Consider the following 22,209-nt stretch of genomic DNA (forward strand, 5'->3'; position numbering starts at 1 on the left):
TTTTTGTGGAAGAATTGTTTTCCTTTTTATTTATTTTTTTAAAAACGATTTCTGTGGAGAGATGTGCACCTAACATACGTCGACGGAGTAAAAAATATACTGGTTATTGCAAATCGCGCTGGAATAACGTTGATTTTGTGAGGTTTTTTCTTCACGCTAACAATACAAATTATCACCCCTTTCTCAGAAAGAGACTGATTTATAATTATGATGTTTCTACGATTTGTTTATGAATGCTGACACAATGAGTTTCAATTTTCATTCCTTAACTGGCACTCGTTATTCGCATTCAAAACGGGCTATAAAATTTTGACTTCCTTTTAAACGCTTTCTCGATACTTACATATACGAACGTTTTTCCGACACGTCCCTTGATTTTTATGCCCTTTGGGGTTGATGAAAAGGGAGCTGAATTCACTGTAAAGTGAGTCTTAAAATTATGAAGGTTCCTTTATGTTGTAAAAATATAATTTTAGAGAAACTATAATTAAAGAAACGCAAACTGCTCTATTTTATCTGACAGTCCCGCAGCCCTATCACCGGTTTGTCTGCGTGACGCCCGAACGTAAGGCTGATCACTACACGCCTAAGGTAAGCTTGACAGGTCTCTCTTCGGGGCCACACCAGTCGGTTTTGCCTTCTCTTTCTTCTTTTCTTCAAACATCAAGATCCTGTAATGGGTAAAGAGAAAGGACAATAACAATGAACGTCATTTATTTATTTCAGCATTCTCAAATGGTAAAAGTAAGCATCCCCATCATTTCATTAGTATTTCATATGCAGTCTTTGAGGGGGAGTGGGACGAGGGTAACCTCAAAGATCCTACCGTTTTAATGAAGGGTAGGCACAACTGCTTGTCCGTGAGTTATGAGACTAGGAAGAAAGGGTATCCCCCATCCCTCTCGAATACAAGATGATTATTCTCTTAAGAGTTAAATAATATTTGTTTTTTGGTTTTTTTTTTTTTTTTTTGTCAAAGCGAATGTACGGAATACTTACAATTTAAGAACACTTGATTTCTTTCCGAGCATCATTGTCAGAAATTCAGAATACGAAATTGTTCCTGCAAGTGGAATGAAAACATTAATTTTCACGGAAAGCAAGCTTAAGAAGTGTAGGGACGGTAACCGATCTTTAAGGAATCTTAACACCTAATTTTTTTTTAAATACCAACCTGAGTTCGTTGTATCGACTTCGGCGATCATTTTCTTCAGTTCCAGGTGGGTCTTCGCTTGTCCGAGTTTTTCCATCATGCGTTTGAGTTCCATGATGTCTGACCAAAAACAAGTAATGATAAAATAGAGATTTAACCTGGATATCTTAAAAACACTGAGAATTTGAACGTTACTTCACTAAGTACAGTGAAGAGGCTTTTACTCAGAAGTGTTGAGATAGCTCTTTACACCCTCACATCAGTATGAATACTTTCCAGACTGTCCTCTTCATATTTCGTAAGGTGCTGACAAGGGGAACTTGTTTAACAGTGAAGAGCTTCTTATTTAGTTTGTGATCATTTCGATTCCTTTATTTTCGTTACATTAATGAACTTGAACTTGAGCTTTATTTTTATTTAGACACGGTAAATCTATCAGGTAAATAATAATATCATTACAATCTATTATTACAATTACAATCTACTTTAATCTATATAAACATGATCTAAAATTTAAAAGTGAAATAGAAAAAATAAAGAAATTCTGCTTTACATAGATGCCGTGTGCGTTTTGTCGATTCAGACGAAGAAATCGCGTCAACCATTTCGAAAAGATTGAAATGATTTTGCTTGCTGCAATTCAGTGATTCAATTAGGGACTTTAAGCAAACCACGACGGCTACGGCAACGAGAACATGGAAAAACGATAGATCTAATTGGCAGAACAATAGCCCATCACGGGCGTTTTAAAAGTTTGTACATTTCTTAGCCGTCCTTTGCAAAACAACAACGTGAAATCACCAAAATTTGCATCGTCTGCGAAGCGAAATCGCAGCGGCAAATTACTTTAATTTACCTTTGGAACGATTTTCCTTCGAAATTAAGTCTTATCACATGCGTGACAAGCGAAGAAGAAAAACATCGAGGACAACATACTCAGGCTATTTAATAAGAGGTTCGCCCTTTCTAAGTACCGAGTCAGTTGTTCAAGCGATGGGTATAAACATACACGAACACTACTGAAACAGAGAGAATAAAGAGTCCAACTGCAAAACAAGTTTTGTTTTGTCTTTTGGTCGCTCCTCGAAAAGGGGGGAAGTGTAATCGTAACCGGGTATACCGTTGACTCTCTCCCCATTCTCGCTCTCGATCAAACTTTTCGCGGTAGACGAGACGCATGTATTGTGTCACGCATTGTTTTTTTATTTTGCGTGACAGCATCTCAAACAATGGTCACTTGAATCTCTTCAGCCCCTCAGATCGTACTAAATGGGAGATTCCTTCGTGAAGGGTATTTCAGTTTCCTTCTTGAAAGTAAGAAATGACTTAATCACGCATGTCACCATCGATGTGGTCAAAATGGTACTTTAATTTAAAACGGTCTTGAGACTAAAAGCTTTCGGGCGGTTTTGTTGTGACAACTGATGACAATCGGTCGGATGATCTTTAGTCTCTGCTATTGTGACAATTTTTTTAAATTAATAGTCCCTTTTTCATCAGACACGTCCACGAAAAAATAAAAGACGTATTAGTTTTCATTTTTCAAGAATGTCAATCATTCACAATGGGTTTGACCAACTATTCGCATGAAATAAATTAATTAAAAATACTGCTCCATTGTAAAATACTGAGAATTCCAAATATGGTAACAATCTTTATTTGCTTACACTTGAATACTCATATCTACTATGCGTAATAAGATCAATATTTCAGCAACCGTTTAATTGCATATAGATATAGATATCACGCATGAAAACTCACCGATATCCCCTGAATTATCTTCGTCAAATTCCATGAACTGCTCTGTTAACCGAGAAAAAAATAAGAGTTAGAAGGTCTCTTGAAATCTCAAGTAAAATAAAATAAAGCGATCGTGATAATATCACTTTGGGATTTGAATTGCTCGTGATTCGCACGTGAAATGACTTGCTGGCCATTGTTCAAAAGCCAAACAAACAAAATCATTCTCCGACGTAACTTACTTTTGTAGCCTTCCAGTCGATCATTAAGATCAGGGTAGTCATCTTCGTCATCGTAATCCCCACTGTCTACGAAGGACTAGGATAAAGATACAGTATCCATTTAGATTTATTTAGCAATTCACGCCAAGCGATCGATCAAGGCCTTGTGCGTTCGACTGCGTAGATGAATAAAAGAACTGATTGAAATGCAACTTTAACCCCAGCGGGCTAAAAGTATGCGCAAGGTTTCAATTTCGGAAGCAACAATTTCGTAGCTTTGATTAACTCGAAGAGAATACGATTCTAGTTAGTTATTCATTTCATGTACAGATCGCAAACATAGATCAGAATGGTTGTAAGCCAGAGAAACCGGAAGCAAATGATCATTGAATTGTCTTGTAAGTTTACCAACGTATTATTCAGCTTTTCAACCCACCTTGTTGATTTCATCTAAATTTCTTTCTTGATCGTTTCGAAGTTGTCCATAGCGCTTGCCACCTATAAGAACACATGGGCATGATCAGCACTGATATATTTGGGATAGTCACCGATCCAAAACTTAGGCTCACCTTGATAATCGATAGTAGTCATCTTGCATGGAATCAGCTCTTCCCGTTCCTTGACTGACGCGGAGAGGCTTTCATAGTCTGTATTTGAAAGGTCATATATCAGACACGGCCCACTAAATTGCTTTCGTTTGATTGGCTTGTGCTGAAAATTATGCAAAAAGGGCGAAGCGCCTCGTCCCTCTGGCTAAACCGGAAGTCCTTTCGACCCCACGTAAATCAGGGTATTCGATTCCACATCTGGCTTTTATAGCTTTCGATGACTTCAAGCTTTGATATTGAAATGCAGTGTATGAATATAAGCAAGGTTAAATTTGGTAGAGTAAAAATGCCCGCGGACGAGAGAAATTTTTTTGGATCGTCTTTTGTACTCGTGAACGGCCGGAAGTGGAAGCTGTTGAATGGGAAAACACCGAAATTTGATTGCATGTGTTTTTTTAACAGTTCAAAATGTTTCTCGTTTTCTTTAACAAACAGATTTCCAAAGTACGCCGAGAGATTAATGCCTTGAAGAATTAACACATATCTCTCGATATATGCCTGGTGGATAGAAAGCAATGAGATCACTACAAACGGAAATGATGATTTCTTGAGCTTTGGTTTCAGCTGGTTTGATACTTCCTTGTTTGTTTTGTTTCATTTCTGAAGATTCGTGTGGGAGTAAGTGTTTGTGTCTGTGCAGCAGGGGCTGATACGTTGCCTTTTATGGTAAAATTATAGTTATTGTTTAAAATATTTCTAGGCAACAGGTTATCTATGCTTCTGGACAGAAAACGGCTTCTTCCCGATTATGTGCACACTAATTTTCAAGCGTATGCCATCACGAACAAATGACGAACAAATGCAAATCGGAAACATCTTAACTATAAGAATTTTTGGACTGCATGAAACATTTTTAACTTGGGTTATGGAAGACCACAATAGAACGACTTTATACCTTTATTTATCTATTTTTATTCACTCACTTTCCCTTCATTCAACTAACTGGTTTCAGACGGGATGAGCCTCGTAAAATTTATTTAGAAAATAGCAGAGGTCCTGTGTTGCCGGGGAACTGAAACACTTGGTCAACTGTGGATGTGAAATTAAACAGAAATGAGGCCCAGATTTAGGTAAGCTAACTAAAGGTAACTGCCACGCTGAGACAGCGAGCTCTTAGGAAAAAAACGCGATAGAGGGGAAGGAAAAAGCTCACCCTGCCGCCATCAGCCTCTAAAAGTTGGCCACGATAGCAGTTAACGCGAGACCGAGGATATACAGAATAGTTGATACCTACTCCCTCCCCCCTCCCTCCCCCCCCCCCCCCCACCGTTGTACAAGTTGGGATGCATGGATGAACCCTCGAGTTCTCCTCCTTACTCGTTTTGCATCTTTATTTAGAAAAGGGGTTTTCATCAAGCTTTGGGGACTTTCAAACGCAAAATTTGAAGCGGTTCAACTAGGCGAGGTTAGCAGGTTCGAAAAGGCGCTTGTTCTTTTAGAAATTAAGGGGGTAGGGTAGGTAGGGCGTTAAGAGAGGGCTTGATTAGATTCATGCCACGAGTGCTCTAATCAAAATAATTCACGGCCTAACACACCCAAGAGCACAGAGGAATACAGTTGACAAAAGGTGAGCAATAGGTAGCCATTTGAATCCTTAGTTTTTTCATAAGCCCTATTTAGAGTATTCTCAGAGACATAACAACACGACGGTTAAAAACTTAGATCATAAGTGGCATGACGCCTGTGGGTTACGTGACATGGATCGTAACTTGGATCGTAACATGAATCGTGACACAACCGTTAAATGTGCTTCGTGACAGAAAAACTTAGCATTATGGGAACAAATACCAATTATGGCGGCGGATTTTCCAGTTCGAACGCCATGCGACTAGCATCACCAAACTTTTGAAAGAAAAACACATTCAAAGTTATCCCTTGCCTGCAAAAATGAATGATTTTTCTTAGCAAGAAGTAAATGTGGTGGAAAATGGCTATGGTAGCGGTAAGGATGCTGAAATGGAAACCTCGTTATCTCTCTCAGGTAAGGAAATCTTGTCCGAAATAAGCTCGCCATTTGATTTCTGTAACTATTACTTCTGTTATTTTAGCGGCTGTTGAAGAATTCAGTTAGGTTTATAACCTAGTACAGTTTTCATTTAACGTAAAGGAGGGGAAATTGATATACTGTGGCGGTGATTTATGCATGCATGTTGAGGTGGACTAAGAAAGTGAGCTGGTTTCTTTAAGCTGTTTCCTAGGCAGTTGCTGAAAGTTGGGTAAAAGTGAAAAACAGTTCCAAAAAGATACTGGCGGCCGACAGTCGACCAACTGTTGGCCGACTATTGGCCGACCGTCAGCCAACTGTTGGTCGACCATCGGCCAACTGTTGGCTGTCTGTCGGCCGACGGTTTTCATTATGTTGCAGACTTAAGTGTTGGCCAACAGATGGCCAACAGCCAGCTGTCTGTTGGTAACCTGTCTGTGGCCTGTCGGCAATGTGTCGGTAAGTCTTGTGCTGAATGATCGCTTTATCGCTTCAACAACTATGTCGAAATGGGAAAAATTAATTTCAAGGAGTTAGTACGGCTATTGCCTACCTTGCTTGCGTTGGCTAGTGAAACATGCCCATAATTATTGGTTGAATTTCATAAGTCAGTCATATTGAAAATTTTTCCTAGTTCCCAATCCCCTAAATAAAGTTTTGATGTACTTCCCTTCAAAACTCCATTAATATATATATTTTTTATTTATTTAAAAGTTTCATCTATGAAACCCCATTAATAAAGTTTTATTTGTTTAGAAGTTTACTCTGTTAGTTCATTCACTTTTGTAAAGTTGGTGGTTCCTAAAGGAGCAGTTTTTTTTATTGACGATCTTTATCTCCGCAATTGTGACTTAGTTCAACTCTAAACAAACAGCTCCTCTAAGAGCCACCAAATAAAGTCAAAGTCAGTGACCAACATGTTGATGTCTTTTATAAATAAAATAAAATTAATTCTAATAAAACACCAAGAAAGGTATTGTCACAATACGCCAAAAAGGGCGATGATCACGACCTGTCACAAGAAGAGAAAGATTAATCAGATATACATGAAGTACTGTTAACTATGGTTTTGCAATGCATTATAGGGTGATTGAAAAACTTCTTTTTTGCTATCGAGCAAACAAGCCTATTTTAGTGTAAAAATACAAGTTAGGAAGTTGGTAAATACAAAAATTGGTATGTACGGTCTGGCTGTCAATAATGTGTTAGTATCATGTTGGCCGATGGTTGGCCAGCAGGTTACTGACAGCCAAACATTGAGCTGTTGTTCACTTTTACCGAAAGTTGAATGTTAGGAAGCAACCTAGTCAATTGATTCATTACTCATAATTCCACAGAGACTATTCTGTACTTAAAGGGCACATCCAAAACCATCTTACGGATCCTACAACCCAATGATATCTGCCCTGGACCAATCACCAGGAGGACCATATTTACTACTAGGCAAACAAAAGATCCCTTAGGGTGGGTAACAGAATCACAAATTTAATTTCCTGCCAACAGGCCTCCCTAATTAGAGATACAGATAAAAACCTCAACAAAAATGAAAACTGATGGAACTCAAACAATTGGCAAGAAATGCTAATGACAAAAATTTCTCTGCTGAACATTTTTGACAAATAAACCTCACTGTAGACTGGAACTGCAAGCGGTATTCAACCCACAGCATGAATTACTTTCAATACCGGTCTTTGAAAAACTAGTTGACTTGTTTGGTTCATGATGAACAGAGACCTGGAGTAGAAAAATGTATTTATTCATCATGTGTATCCATTTTCCTCTTTTGGGCATCAGTCCTTGACATAATGCAACAATTACTAGCACCCTAATATATGAAGGCCTTATTACTAACATTAACCTGTAGTGAAACCTGTAACATACTGAAGCCATGTTGTTTATTTTCTGACCTTGTGGGCATGCGATACAAATATAAACCACTTGCTCGTATCGGCTGCATACATTACATCTCTCTTCTGATATGTGAAAGGAAGAAACAAACCCTGGCTAAGGCAACTCTAAACATTCTAGAGTCAATAATGTAATGTCCTAAAATTAATAATGCAGAACTCAACAAAATGTCCAATGAGATACAATAAATATATGAAAATCATATATTTTGAACTGCGGTATTTGATACGTATGATGCACAATCCTCGCAGTAGATAGCGCTATTTAAGCAATAGCGAAATTCAGACCTGAAAAAAATCAGGCCTGTACGGGACTCAAACCACTGACCTCTGCGATACTAGTGCAGCGCTCTAACCAATTGAGCTAACAAGCCAACTGAGAGCAGGCCGTTGAGTTGATTCGTAATGAACCCGTGAAAGTGATAAATGAGATAGAATAAATATATGAAAATCATATATTTTGAACTGTGGTATTTGATACGTATGATGCACGATCCTCGCAGTAGATAGCGCTATTTAAGCAATAGCGAAATTCAGACCTGAAAAAAATCAGGCCTGTACGGGACTCGAACCACTGACCTCTGCGATACTAGTGCAGCACTCTAACCAATTGAGCTAACAAGCCAATCTCATTTATCACTTTCACGGGTTCATTACGAATCAACTCAACGGCCTGCTCTCAGTTGGCTTGTTAGCTCAATTGGTTAGAGTGCTGCACTAGTATCGCAGAGGTCAGTGGTTCGAGTCCCGTACAGGCCTGATTTTTTTTTTTTTTTTCAGGTCTGAATTTCGCTATTGCTTAAATAGCGCTATCTACTGCGAGGATCGTGCATCATACGTATCAAATACCGCAGTTCAAAATATATGATTTTCATATATTTATTCAATCTCATTTATCACTTTCACGGGTTCATTACGAATCAACTTAACGGCCTGCTCTCAGTTGGCTTGTTAGCTCAATTGGTTAGAGCGCTGCACTAGTATCGCAGAGGTCAGTGGTTCGAGTCCTGTACAGGCCTGATTTTTTTCAGGTCTGAATTTCGCTATTGCTTAAATAGCGCTATCTACTGCGAGGATCGTGCATCATACGTATCAAATACCGCAGTTCAAAATATATGATTTTCATATATTTATTCTATCTCATTTATCACTTTCACGGGTTCATTACGAATCAACTCAACGGCCTGCTCTCAGTTGGCTTGTTAGCTCAATTGGTTAGAGCGCTGCACTAGTATCGTAGAGGTCAGTGGTTTGAGTCCCGTACAGGCCTGATTTTTTTCAGGTCTGAATTTCGCTATTGCTTAAATAGCGCTATCTACTGCGAGGATCGTGCATCATACGTATAAAATGTCCAATGTCCTTAAGTCAATAAGAACAATAGGGAATCCAACTCAACAGCAGGGATGACTGATCACTGTACCCACATTTGTACAAGTGTCGATTTGTGACTCTATAAGTCAAGTCTTTGAGGGCAGCGAACCGTGCGACCACTTCTGGTTGTGTATGGCTCATCTGGCTGGGAGATTTCAGCACTGGAGGTTGTGGCAGGTTCCTGTTGATGATTCCATGGACAGTCGCAGGGTTCCATGGACGTTGAGGAAGACAGAGCGTTATTGGTATGGGGTGTACTGTCATCTGCGATGGAATCTGAGCAATGCTCAGTAGTATTGGCAGCTTCAGTTGATCGATGCAAATGTCTCCAGTTGCAGTGGTACTCTTGCCCACCTGACTCCACAATGTAAGAGCGTGGGCTGACGTGTCGTTTGACAATGATGGCAGGGTTCCACATTTTGGATCCTGGACTGGGTGCCATTCTCACTTCGCTACCTGGGTGCAAGGGCGGAAGATCACTTGCAGATTTGCTGTCATGGTAGAATTTCTGGTTTGCTTTCTGCTGGTTTAAACGTTGCATGACGTCTTGACGGTTGTATGCTGTGGGTGTGAGTAGGTCAAAAAGAGAGAGGAGTTTGTTTCTCAGGCATCTGCCCATCAGTAGTTGTGTTGGTGACAGGTTGACTCCTACCAGTGGAGTTGTCCTGTAATTCAGGAGGGCGAGTTGCTTATCAGCAGCTTTCCTCCAGAGACGCTTTACTATCTGCACCGCTCTTTCGGCCTCACCATTGGCACTGGGAAGGTGGGGGCTCGAAGTCTTGTGGGCAATAATAATAATAATAATAATAATAATAACGAATTTTTATACAGGATTGAAAACCCATCAGTGTGTAACACTGTTGTCCTTGGGGTCCTGTCAAAATAATAAATAAATAAATAAAATAAAACTTAACAAGATATAATCATTGATCTTAAGGTCTAGAAAAGCATACAATAAAATAAAATGCTCTGAAAAAGGATACCTATAACCACGTTTAGATCGAATTTTTAACTAAAATAATCTCGCAATTTGTTCTTAAATTTCAGTCTCGAATCTAACGACCTTAGTTCAGCAGGCAGGTTGTTGAAAGTCTTTGCTCCTTGGTAATAGAAGCTCTTTTTACCAAATTCTAAACGTACTTTGGGTAATTTCACTGATATACCGTTATTCCTAGTGGCCTTAGAATGAACCAGTCTTTCGAAGTAGTTCTTAAAGGGTGTGCAAACATTATTCAGGAGACAGTCGAAAACAAACAACAGCTTTTACGCTTGATCAAATTGTTCACGGATGGGGGATTAAAAGAATTATTGCCAATAACTTTAAAGCCTCGTCGTTCGATGTTCTTTATCATTTCCTTTCGGTAATCCGGAAAGCTAAGACCAAGTGTTCCGCAATAGGTAAAAATAGGTGCGATCATAGTGTTATAGATCGATTCTGCACACTTTTGGTCGATCAAAGGACGAATTGATCGCAAGAGATTAATTCTGGTTGCAGCTTTTTTATAGATTCGGTCAAAATGTGATGCAAGATTTAGTGATGAGTCAAGGTGAACACCTAAGTACTTATAGGTAGAGGTGTTATTGATGAGTGTCCCATTAACAGAAAGTTTAAGTTCCTTGTCTTGAAGGTTGATTCTTTTAGCTGTTCCAAATAACATAGACTCCGTCTTGTCCTTTTTTAGGTTAATGATCAGTTCGTTGTCTTTAAACCACTCGCACAGGTTATTCATATCCTCGCTAAGGTTTCTCTGTATAGTATCAATATCTTTAGAAGAGGTATAGATGACTGAATCGTCGGCATAAGTGATAATCTTCGAGTGTTGAAGCGGTTTATGTACATCGTTGAAAAAGATAATGAATAAGATAGGACCCAGGATACTTCCCTGAGGAACACCTGTGAGAATGGGTTGAGGTTCTGATAGCACGCCTTTATATTGGACAACTTGTGATCTGCAGAAAAGGTAATCAGTGAACCATGCGAGTTCTGTTCCACGAACTCCGTAAGTTGAAAGCTTGCTCAGGAGGCCAGAGTGACTGATGGTGTCAAACGCCTTTGATAGATCAATGAAAACACAGCCTGTCAGGTTACCATTCTCACCTTCTCTTCTGATAACATCGGTTAGATGAGTAATGGCCAGTTCAGTAGAGCGCATGCGACGGAAGCCGTACTGAAAATGAGAAAGTAGACCATTCTGTTCAAAATGAGCCATCAGCTGCTTAAATACCACTTTCTCCAGGATCTTTGACATTGAAGGAAGTATTGAAATAGGCCTATAATTGTCGATTTTGGCCATTGAACCAGATTTAAAAAGTGGTACAATTTTAGCCGCTTTCCAGTCAGTAGGTATAGACCCTGTTGCGAGAGACAGGTTAATTATATGCGTGAGAGGCTTGGCTATTATATCAGCAGAGTCCTTTAACATTCCAGAAGGAAAGTTGTCAAGGCCAGAGGACTTATTTCTCTTAAGGCTCTTTAATGCATTAAAGACAACCTTATCCGAGACTGATCTAAACTCAAAGTTCTCTAGCGGCTGCTGAGTGTCTATTGTAAGGGGCCTTTTCCAGACAAAAATTAATTACAAAGAGGGAAGATCTTTCTTTTTAGAGATCCCGCAACATCAGTGAAGAATTTGCAGAACGAATTTGCAATAACCTCTTTGTCGGTTTCTACTGCTCCATTAACGAGAAAAGCTGCTCCTGGTTCCTTTGTAGACTTTGTAGGGTATAGTTTTTTAATAGCTGACCAAAATTTGTTAGGTGAACCCACAGTCTCCTCTAAGAGTTCGCGGTGATACCTGCTTTTGCAATTTTTTACCATACCGTTAACTTTGTTTCGTTGGCGCTTGTATGAAGACCAGTCAATTTCACGATTTGTCTTTCTCGCTTTTCTCAAAAGCTGATCTTTGGTATTCATTTTTTGCTTTACCTTCTGTGTAAGCCATGGGCAGAGTTTCCCTTTGATCCTCTTCTTTATAGCTGGCGCATGCTTATCAATACATTTTTTCAGAATGGCTTTCAAAAAAGACCATGCTTCATTAACACAGGAGGATTTAAAGTCAGGTGTGAGACTATTGGACCGTAAATCATTGCAAAAGGATATAGGATCATAATTAGCATAGTTTCGACAGGTGATGGTTCTTGGCTGGAATTTATGGTTATGCAGCTTCCGGACACAACCAATCATATCATGGTCACTTAAGCCGGCGGGAATGGTTTTAACACTATAAACATTCTGAGGGCGATTTGTGTAAATCACATCTAGCAGTGTTTTTGAATCTTGCGTTACCCTCGTGGGATCCTTGATTAGCTGTTTAAGGCCAAAAGACAATAGCATTGCCTTCAGTTCTTTGTTGTCTGAGCTTACCAAATAATTGCAGTTGATATCGCCTGTCAAAATGCATTCTTTGTTTTCAGATGATACAGCAGAAAGCATCGACTCCAGTTTATTTTCAAAATCTGCACAAAGATGCTTTGAAGAACTCAGGGGGCGATAAATAAAACCAATAAGGATACCCTTAGATTTTGGAAATAGAATTTCTATCCAGATACATTCGATCCCATCGCGTTCCAGGTCTAGTCTTCTATGAAAGGGGACAGAAGAGGAGATATAAACTCCCACACCTCCACCTTTGCCTGTTTTCCTTGGTCTATTAATGAACGTATAGCCATCCAGTTGAACTTGAGCCTCTTCACTGTCCGATAGATGAGTCTCACTGAGGGATATGATGTCTATATGCTTGGAATCATCGATCATTTGGCATAGACTATCCTTATTCGCCACGAGGCCTCTGATATTTTGATGAATAATTTTAAGCCCATTTTTCGTTGACAAATCCCGAAGATCAGACAGGATGTCATGTGAACTAGAGGAGCCAACAGGACCAGGTTGAAGTTCATCATCATTTGCGAGACGAATAAGTAGTAAGGAAAGAGAGGAATTAATCGTAAAACGGCATCCAAGGAGTAGAAGTCTTGAATTCGGCAGCTGGAGATTCTTTGCATGTTGCGAGCTCGGTGACCGATGGTTAAAATGTTGAATTTTCACTGTCGTCAGACCGTGAGAAATGAAGAGAAGAGTATCACCAGATATATCGAGGTCAGGATTAGTCTTGGGAAGGAGTGCACCAGAGAAACAAACGTAGAAATAAAGCAGAATGATCCAGTATCTAAGAGCTCTAAAAACGTGACCGTCCGCCATATTGTCATGAATTATTTTTAATTTTTAATGCTGTATTCTTTGCAGAATCTTGCAAAATCCTTTGAAGTGAACTGCGGACCCCCATCACTTTGGATCACTTCGGGTATGCCATGTTGGCTGAACTGTCCTTTCAGTACTTCTATGGCTGCTTTACTTCCCCTGTCTTGTAGCCTGTCGAATTCAATAAACTTCGAATAGTAGTCAACTGTTAGCAAGTAGGTTTTGGACTCAAAATTGAAGAGATCTGTCCCCACCATCATGAAGGGTAATCTGGGAGTTTCTGTTGGTATTAGCGCCTCGGGGGGTTGTTTACTTTGAATGTCATCAGGGGTGGTATATTCACAGTCCATGAGAATGAGACGAAGATCTTTCGTGAAATGGTGGAATGATTTGCCTGTGTTTTGTTTGCGTAGTTTCAGCTTGTGCCTTGCGATGCGCTTGTTTTTTCGCGGTTGTACGTAGGCTTCGAGTTTGTCAAGAACTTTCCTTGGGTCATTTTGTTCTCCCCCTCCCCACTGGAGGATCTTGTAGATTTCCTGGCTTTGTGGACCTATCCATGTTCCGAGCCATCCGGCTTTTTTCTTCTGCTTTGAGTTTGCTGAGCGGCCCATCAAATACAAAGCCAACACTATTGCGAAAGCAGCTGAACTCTTAATTGGTACAAATCTTGGCTGTCCCAATCAATGTGGGCTATCAAACGGTATCTGAGACGTCATCTAGAATGAAATTTGGTTTTGGATGGTTTGTTTGAAGCGAGGATTTAGTGGATTTTGTGGTCCACTCCTGACGCCATGTAACATACTGAAGCCATGTTGTTTATTTTTTGACTTTGTGGGCATGCGATACAAATATAAACCGCTGGCCGGTATCGGCTGCATACATTACAAAACCAACAATCTGAACAGAATGATAATAATAATAATAATAATAATAATAAATTTTATTTATATAGTGCACATATCCTGTGCTCAAGGCGCTTTACAATGTTTATATAAAATACAATTATATATTAAGCTAAAAGTAAATACAATAATACAATATATCAAGCTAAATGACTATATAGTTACTGTAATAGATTTAATTCTATTGTAATATGATTCTAATATGCGTAAAACTGTGGGAAAACTTTAAAATAATGGGCGATCGTCAACATATTTAGTAAAAAGATAGGTTTTCAGTCTTTTCTTAAAGTTTCCAACAGTGTTAAGGTTACATAGGTCATATGGTAAACTGTTCCAAAGTCTTGGGGACAGGTTCGAAAATGCTCTATCCCCATAAGTTTTTGTATATGACCTAGGTTCTTTTAATAACAAATTTGAAACAGATCTAAGTGATCTGGAGTACTTTCTGTGCTGGAGTTTCTCTCTTAAATAGTCTGGTGTATTATCATTAAGATATAACTTATGGAACAAAACTGACCAACAAATTCAAGGAAATGAAAATCTCTTCAAGGTCAGGGAAAAGTTTCCCAGTTAGCTCAATTGGTTAGAGCGCTGAACTGTTGTGTGGGAGGTCAAGGGTTCGAGCCCCGGCTGGACCACCATTCAAGGTCTTAAAAAACTGAGGAGAATGTGCTACCTTTCTATAATATCAAGAAATGGATAGACATTCTAGTCTTCTCAGATAAGGCGCAGTTGAATATTTTTATAGAAACTGTGCGGTATAAATTTAAATTTAATAATAATAATAATAATAATAAGGACGAATAAACCGTAGGTCCTGTCTCCTGCATCTATGAATCAATTAATTTGGTTAGGCAGGAGAACGTTAAAGAACCCACTCACAAGATGACTCTGATGTGGTCTGGCCTGTTTACTGGGAATTGGGGGGAGGGGGCATCTTGACCTTCCTTTGATTATTGTAAACTGCTTGATGCAGTCCCACTAAAGTCCCCCAAAAGTGTTGTAAATTAACTCTGAAAAGCCCCTTGGGGAGAATTAATAATAATAAAGTATAAAGTCAGGGAATTTAAATTTGAGTGAGGGAAAATTTATCTCTTTGAGAGAAGCTAAGGAGAAGTGAGGTCTCTTTTTCCCCCTACACTTTTTTTCAATACAATTAAGGCTTCTTTATTAATTTTGTTAAATGTAAGATATTTACTTACCCCAACTTAAAATGGAGGTTGAGAAATTTACCATCTTAACTGCACTGAAGCTATCATAAAAATTACTATAGCTACAACTGTTTAATCTTTTAGGCAGGTTTCTCTAGTTCAAATATCACCTTCAATTGTCCACATGTAGTTTTGACATATTCACTAGACTAGTAAGTGTAGTTATTCTTAGTGTAGGTACCCCTATTTAGTTTTGACCTAATGTTAACTTTATTTCAGAGGAATGTGCTCTGGGAACTGAGATGAAGAGGATCATGGTGACGCCAGTTCTTTAAAGCAGCTGTTGTTGCAATTTGCCATCCATCTGTTGCAAGAACCTGGTAAACTCAACTCTTGTTTAAGCTAAGTTTACCGGTAGGTCTAATTTCATGTCCTACCTGTAGTCTTCCTTAAATACCATTCAGTCATACTTACATGAGACTTGCGATTTTATTTTTTTCTTTCCCTTGGCACAGATTGATAATTGCAAGTCCCACCTTTCTTAATCTTGATTTGCCTTCTTTGTCTCTCCAGTCCTCCTCCCCCCTTCCCTTATGGTGTCTGACTCCACTTTCAGAGATCATTTCTGTATTGTGCTGTGTATACAAGGGGGTAGCAAAGGGGAATTCTGATCCTGTTTTATGCACAAATTATATGTGTTCTGTATACAATATCTTAAGCAGATTTAAAAGGGAAAACTTGAAATCTCCTTTACCTCACTCGGCTTTCTGTGAAATTCATATATCACATATTAATTTTGAGCATAATAAGTCCTTTGTCATCCTCATACATCTGAAAAGCCCCTCAATAATGAGTCAGTCATGACTTGTTTTTGTAATCATGATAGTCAGTTGTTACAAAATTTTCTAATTTTGGTTGTGGAAACAAAATGAATGTACTGACCTCTGCAGATACTTTCTATGCATTGCCTTCAGTTGTGGTCTTTGACTCTACTTTCAGAGATAATTTTTGTGTTCTACTGTGCATACATGAACTTGTCATGTGTACTTTGAAAAATATTCCAAGCATCACAGATTTAAAAGGGGATACTTTAACTCTTTAACTTACATTTCTGTAGAATTCATGCATCACATGTTAATTTTTGGCTTAATAAACCTTTGCAATCTGAATAGCTCTCCAATAATCAGTCAGTCAGGACTTGGTTTTGTAATGAATAGTTGGTTGTTGCAAAAGTTTGTTGTTTGGCTTTGGAAACAAAAGTTTTGTTTTGACCCCTTCAGATACTTTCTATGGATTGCCTTTATTTTTTTTATGGTTTGAGTACTCTGTATGATCAACAGAAACTTTGCATGATGGTTTCTTAGTAAATTCCATATTTGTTACATTCAATACATTTTATGACTTAAGGAAAACTTAACAGGAACTTAGATATGACATAGAAAACAATTTTTAGTGGTACAAAAAAGTGTTTCTGAAATTATGCATCATGAACATTGAGGACATTTTTTTGGATGGACCTGTTCAAATTGGAAATATTTCCTCCTATTGACAAAGAACTGTCAGATCATTTTGATATATTGAGAGAGATGTTGAGAACAATTGCATAGATTGTTGCCAGCTAGTGATGTTCAGAACAATTCCATAGATTGTTGCCAGCTAGTGGATGATTTGACTGCCAAAATTTTCTGTAATGTGAATTTACTAGCTGTGTTTTGTCAAGATCCCTCTGGGCTTTTCTTGGGTGAAGTGAGATTTGAGTTTTTTTTTAAACCTTTGGTATTTAATATCATTCTCTGTTCAAGATGTTTGAATTTCAGTAATACCTGGAGTAGTAAAAACAGATGTACAGTGTTCAGGTTTCATGCAGGAAAAAAATATTTAAATCATGACTTACTTTATTAATTTTTTGTTAGTGCACTGGTTGCCAGATGAATATAGCATGTCACAAAGATTCAGGTACCGTGTAATCTACCCCCAGTTTTATTTTAAAACCAATTTTGTTTGTTACTACCATTTTTAAAGAGCACAGCATATAGGAGTACATGTGTATGCATCAAGGTGGCAGGTTTGCCTTTAAATATTTCTGTCTGAATCCACTGCATTTCCCATCTTTTAAAGGAGCAGGGAAATTAATATTTTTGCCAATGTAGGACAAGCCACTGCAGGGTGTGAGTCCATTTTCCTCCAAATTCAGGCTGTAATGATATTTTTAGCATGTCTCTGTCTTTTTGTTACCATTTTATTGTACCAGTTATCATTTTTGAGAAATACAAGGATTTTTTAAGTACATGTGCTTGGCCCTCAGTCAAGTGTATATGACTTAGTAGACTTGGGTATCAGTAGAAAAACCTTTTAACCTCTAGCCAAAAGCAATCTCAAAGGATGAATGGCCATAACCACCAAAAGGGTTGGGAAGGGAAAGAGAGAGAGAACAAAAAACTTGTCCTCCTAATTACTTGGTCTCAGCTCAGACCATTAATTTTGGTTTTAATTAACAAATGTCTGATTTGGTGACAAAAAAAATGTTTTATTGGTACACTGACTGACTGAATCTGTCCATTTAAGGGAATGGCTTCAGTATATAAACCTGCAGATGCTTTACTGTTCACTAAAGGAATATACTTAATTGACAGAACGGTAGACAGTTTCATATCAAGTGTGCCTGGTAACCAAGTTATTGACTGGTCTGCTGCTCGCGTACCTATCAGCGTGATGCATGTACTGATTGACTCATTGATTGAACGATTAGATGAATGACCAGCTGACTGACAGATTTATTGATTGGTTAAGCAATTGAGTGGTAGACTGGCTGACTTATTGATCAGGACCGGATTGTTCAAAGGTGGGCTGAGATAACCCAGGGTTAGTGTAAAATTTGATTTCAGATCTGAAAGCTTTAAAAGAAAATTTAGTTTAATTCCACTTGTCTACAATTTAATGATTGAATGTTCTGAAAAATATTGGAAATTTTTTCCCAAAATGGCTCTTGAACAGAGAAATAGTGAAACCAGGATTAAAATAGCGCTTTATACTAATGACGTCATGAAATTTTAGACCCCCCGCGTGACTCAGACAAACAAACTCCACTTCTTTGAGAACCACAAGGGAAATGGCGAGTAGTTCGCTTATTCCCTTACAGTTCTGACCGAAGAGGACGGCGTTCCTGGCTCCAAATTTGAAAGACAACCGGAAGAATACACTGTAGACCAGCTAAAACGGTGGTTAAAATGTAGGGGCTTAAAATTAAGCGGTAAACGAGAAGAACTTGTACAGACTGTGTGAGATGCGGGAATTATCACACCCTTGATCCGGCAATCGATCATGGAAAATGGTTTGCTGCCAAAGTTTTTCAAGAAAATTCTGATGTGAACAATGTAAAAAGGGGGTTGACAGGCCTACACGACTCCCCAGCGCGTGTTTAGAATAGCCTATTCAAAGTTTGGCTCTCACGAGCATGTTTTTGAGCGATCACCCTCTTTTGTAAGATACGAGCGGCGGATTTTTGTATATTTCGCTCAATACTGATTGTGTTTCTATTAAATGCCAGTTCATGTAGTTTATGTAGTTAATGTTCAGGCAGTTGTCATTGAATAATTTCTGTTTCTTTGACGCTGAATTTTCTCTTTCTTTCGGTGCTTTCCTCTAAGGAGCATGTGCTCAACTTACTTGCGCTGCTCTTAGATTTGCCTTTAGTGGATCGGGAAATTCGGCTGTTGGACCTTTTTCGCCGGGCCAGTGAAGAGCACAAATATAACTTAAGTGTTTCTTGTTATGTTTTTCTCCGTAAAAAACTCATGCGAACAAGCCACCAGCCAACGCTTGCACTTTGCCATGTCTCGCGAAGGTTTTGGGAAAGGAATGAATACTTTCTTCCCTAATTCCTTTCACTCTTTGAGTGATTTTGGCCATTTATCTGCATATCTTGAGTCTGTCTTACACTCACCCCAACAACAGTGTTTGGTACCAACCATGCCCCTTCCTTTCAGAACGCCAAGTCATTTTTTGACGAAATATTCCGTCGTTTTGTTTTAATTTTACAGCTCTCGCTCATACATTTCTTTAAGCTGGTCGCAATGTTTGTCTGAGTCTGTGCGGGGGGTCTCATAGGTTATCACGTAGCAAAATCTATTTTTAGTAATAGTATAAAGCGCCATTTAACCCTGGGTTAGCACTAATCGGCCTTCGAACAACTGGGCCCAAGTGACTTAATTAAAACTGACTGACTCACTGATTGATTGAGTCTGACTGACTGGCAAACTGACTTACTGGCTGACTTACATACTGACTGACTCACTGGCCTGCTGATTGACTTCTTGACTGAATGACTGACCAGCTGGCTTACTGATTAATTGGCTGCCTGAATTAATGACAGAATGATTGACCTGCAACTGACAGACTGTCAGACTGGCTGACCAGCTGGCTGGCTGGCTGAACTGCTGATTGGCTGTGGCTAAATGATGGGCTGGCTGGCTTACTGACCAACTAAGTGACAAAATGGCTGAGTGGCTAAAAGCTACCTCATTATTTAACTAGCAAACTGACCAAAAGATTGACTGACTGATTTGTTTATCTGGTATCTGACTGTTTAACTCACTGACTGACTGGCTGGCTGGCTGAATGACTGACTGATTACAGACATTCACGAAGTGTTTGACTGAGTTGCTTACTTGCTTTCTGATTGAAGGACTGAATGGTTGGCTAAATACATGTGGCTTACCAACTGACTGCTTGACTGGTAGTTGACTGCCTGATAGGCTTACTGAGTGGGTGATTGTTTGACTGACTGACTGACTGTCTGATTGGCTTGTTGGCTGGCTGGCTGGCTGGCTGGCTTGCTGGTTTGTCAAATGATTGATGAGTGACTAACATGTCAATTTGTTTTGAGTTCAGAAATGAAAGGTTTTTTCTCATGAAAATTTGATTTTAGTACTAATTTTTTTTTTTTTAAATTGATGAACTGCAATTCCATGAAGCTGCAAGTTGATTAAAAAAATGATCAGTCATGAAATTTTTCTGCTTTGTACCATAGTTAGTAGTTGTACAAATCAAAATTGATTTAGAATTTAGATTTTAATTCATTCGCCACGGGAATGGCAGGAGAAAGGAACAGGACTTTTGTCCCAATTGACACCTAACCCCTTTGTGCCTACCATCCCACCCTGGGGGAGGACATCCATCACAGAGTGATCTCACAGAGTGATTTCCTACTCCCAACCCTGCAGGAGATGGGACCTCCATTTATTCGTCCCTATCCGAGATGACCAGAATATCTAACCATTTCTTGATGTTATGGAAAGGTAGCAAATTCTTCTCAATTATTTTAAGACCTTGAGTGTTGGTCCGGCCAGGGCTCGAACCCTCAACCTCCCGCACAATATTCATTGGGCTAACTGGGTGGCGGATTATACAATAAGAAGCATGCATGATTATACAATAAGAAGCATGCATTGTAACTTAGTTACACAGTCATGTAGTCCACTTGCACTGCATAGATCAACATAATTGGCAGGTTATCATCACATTGCTAATGTCTCTGATGATAGTCTTTTGAGGAGTTTCAAGGGTTTTGGTAATGTCCTATCAGACTTTGTATGTATGTGTCACTTTCTGGTTGTCACATTCATGTTTTCTCTTCATTGTAATGTTTCATCTTTCCTTTCCCCTCATACTAGATGAACGTTGAGACAAGAAAGATGTTTACCCCATTTCCTTCGATTTATTTCAGATTTTGGAGGGAAGCATGGGAAAAGTTAACAGGCTCAGCTTGGTTGTCACGGGTCAGGAAATGATCACGTAAGAAAAATAATTGTTCTCAAAGTCAGGGAATACATCCTTGAATCAGAAAAATTCATTTATCTGAAAGAAGTGTGGGAATAATGAAATCTAGACTTACTATGAACTTATTCATATGGTATTAGCCTTTCCATGATTTGGTGTCAATGTTCTACAGTTAAAGGTTCCTTAACTGACGAGCATAGCGTTCGTAGTGCAAGCTCAATTTGGTATATGAATGAAGTAATACGCATGTTTTCTCTTCTAATTCACTATTTATGAAATGTATTGTTTGGTTGGAAAATTTTTGATGAAATTGAACGACCTTCTGTTGACTTTTCCAATTTCCAAGAAATATCCTTTTCCCATGTTACGTTAAGGAGTTATCAATTCAAGTAGTACAATACATGTGATATGTGATTACTTTTTTTAAGGTACCCAAAAACTACAAGCTGAAAAGGAAGGTCGAGGTAGACTGAGAATGGAAGGATTTCCATTTATCGTCAAAAGTCAGCAATTTTAACCCGTGTCCATGACGGATAACGCAATTATAATATTATTTTTATTTATCAGTATAAGGAAGCAGCCACAAACCACTACGAGAATTTGACAAAACTAGAAAATTAGATTGATGGAGTAAGTGTTTCACTGTACTTTGTTCATTGTTGTACTGTGCAGAAGAATAGATAGTTGGATATTTATTGATAGGCAATAAAGACACTATTTTTTCGTCCACCGTCCCCCACCACACCCACTTCCTACAGACAGTTTTCTTTGAAATTTCAAACCAGTTCATCCTTGTAGTAAACTAAATCTTCTAAAACACATGCGTGTTTTTAGACCGATGCTTGTTACGATAAAGTAAGACAGAAAGACTTTCAAATGTTATAAATGTTAGTACCACAAGGTAGACAACTTTATGAAATTCTTAAGAAAGTTGTCTGAAGGGTGGGTTTGGTGGGGGAGGTCGGACGGGCGGAAAAGACTTTCTAAAATTGATGTATTGTAAGAAAAAGATGTTATATTACTATTGTAAAGCACATGTGTATTAAAAGATTGTATTGTAAATTTGTAGATGTTTATAAAACAGGGCAGAGGACTTCTATGGACACTTCCTTTTAAGATTAAAGCTTTCTTTCAGCTTCATTCGTGAAGGGGACAGAGATACCTGCGAAGTAAAGAGAAATCAACGAATTACTACC

At 38.7% G+C, this 22,209-nt stretch overlaps 2 protein-coding genes and 1 long non-coding RNA gene across 20 annotated transcripts in view; 1 reads left to right on the top strand and 2 right to left on the bottom strand.

Annotated features, from left to right (window-relative positions):
• On the bottom strand, window positions 1-3,755 carry LOC111332865 (allograft inflammatory factor 1). The gene is made up of 7 exons (XM_022938336.2): window positions 3,684-3,755; window positions 3,551-3,612; window positions 3,136-3,211; window positions 2,915-2,956; window positions 1,175-1,273; window positions 1,000-1,063; window positions 1-671 (listed from the first exon to the last, which is right to left on the bottom strand). Exons 1-7 carry the CDS (start codon window positions 3,703-3,705, stop codon window positions 587-589), a joined length of 450 nt encoding a protein of 149 aa, XP_022794071.1. The 5' UTR covers window positions 3,706-3,755; the 3' UTR covers window positions 1-586.
• LOC148733014 (uncharacterized) lies at window positions 3,730-22,075 on the top strand. 15 transcript variants are annotated; one of them, XR_015999911.1, is made up of 9 exons: window positions 3,730-4,792; window positions 5,628-5,703; window positions 6,088-6,165; window positions 7,044-7,170; window positions 15,515-15,649; window positions 17,149-17,191; window positions 17,869-18,077; window positions 20,961-21,028; window positions 21,442-22,075. It is a non-coding gene; the product is annotated as an uncharacterized LOC148733014 (long non-coding RNA). The 15 variants fall into 15 exon arrangements; XR_015999914.1 differs by lacking the exons at window positions 6,088-6,165; window positions 7,044-7,170; XR_015999915.1 differs by lacking the exons at window positions 3,730-4,792; window positions 6,088-6,165; window positions 7,044-7,170 and adding an exon at window positions 4,833-5,289.
• LOC111332883 (uncharacterized) overlaps window positions 21,662-22,209 on the bottom strand; it is a 14,341-nt gene continuing 13,793 nt past the window's right edge. For all 4 annotated transcript variants that reach the window (XM_022938368.2, XM_022938359.2, XM_022938353.2 and 1 more), the window contains one exon: window positions 21,662-22,175. In XM_022938368.2, coding sequence (XP_022794103.1) covers window positions 22,132-22,175 — 44 coding nt within the window. In that variant the 3' untranslated portion in view covers window positions 21,662-22,131. The remainder of the gene's footprint in view (window positions 22,176-22,209) is intronic.

Source organism: Stylophora pistillata, chromosome 4 (genome assembly GCF_964205215.1).
Source record: "Stylophora pistillata chromosome 4, jaStyPist1.2, whole genome shotgun sequence".
NCBI classification, from domain to species: Eukaryota; Metazoa; Cnidaria; class Anthozoa; order Scleractinia; family Pocilloporidae; genus Stylophora; species Stylophora pistillata.

What these genes read in the sequence shown, in the direction of transcription:
- LOC111332865 (XM_022938336.2), bottom strand. Translation starts at nt 3,705, where the DNA reads ATGACTACTATCGATTATCAAG. An exon ending in GACTACTATCGATTATCAAG is followed by an intron (nt 3,613 to 3,683) that starts GTGAGCCTAAGT and finishes GTGTTCTTATAG; the next exon opens with GTGGCAAGCGCTATGGACAA. An exon ending in ATTTAGATGAAATCAACAAG is followed by an intron (nt 3,212 to 3,550) that starts GTGGGTTGAAAA and finishes TCTTTATCCTAG; the next exon opens with TCCTTCGTAGACAGTGGGGA.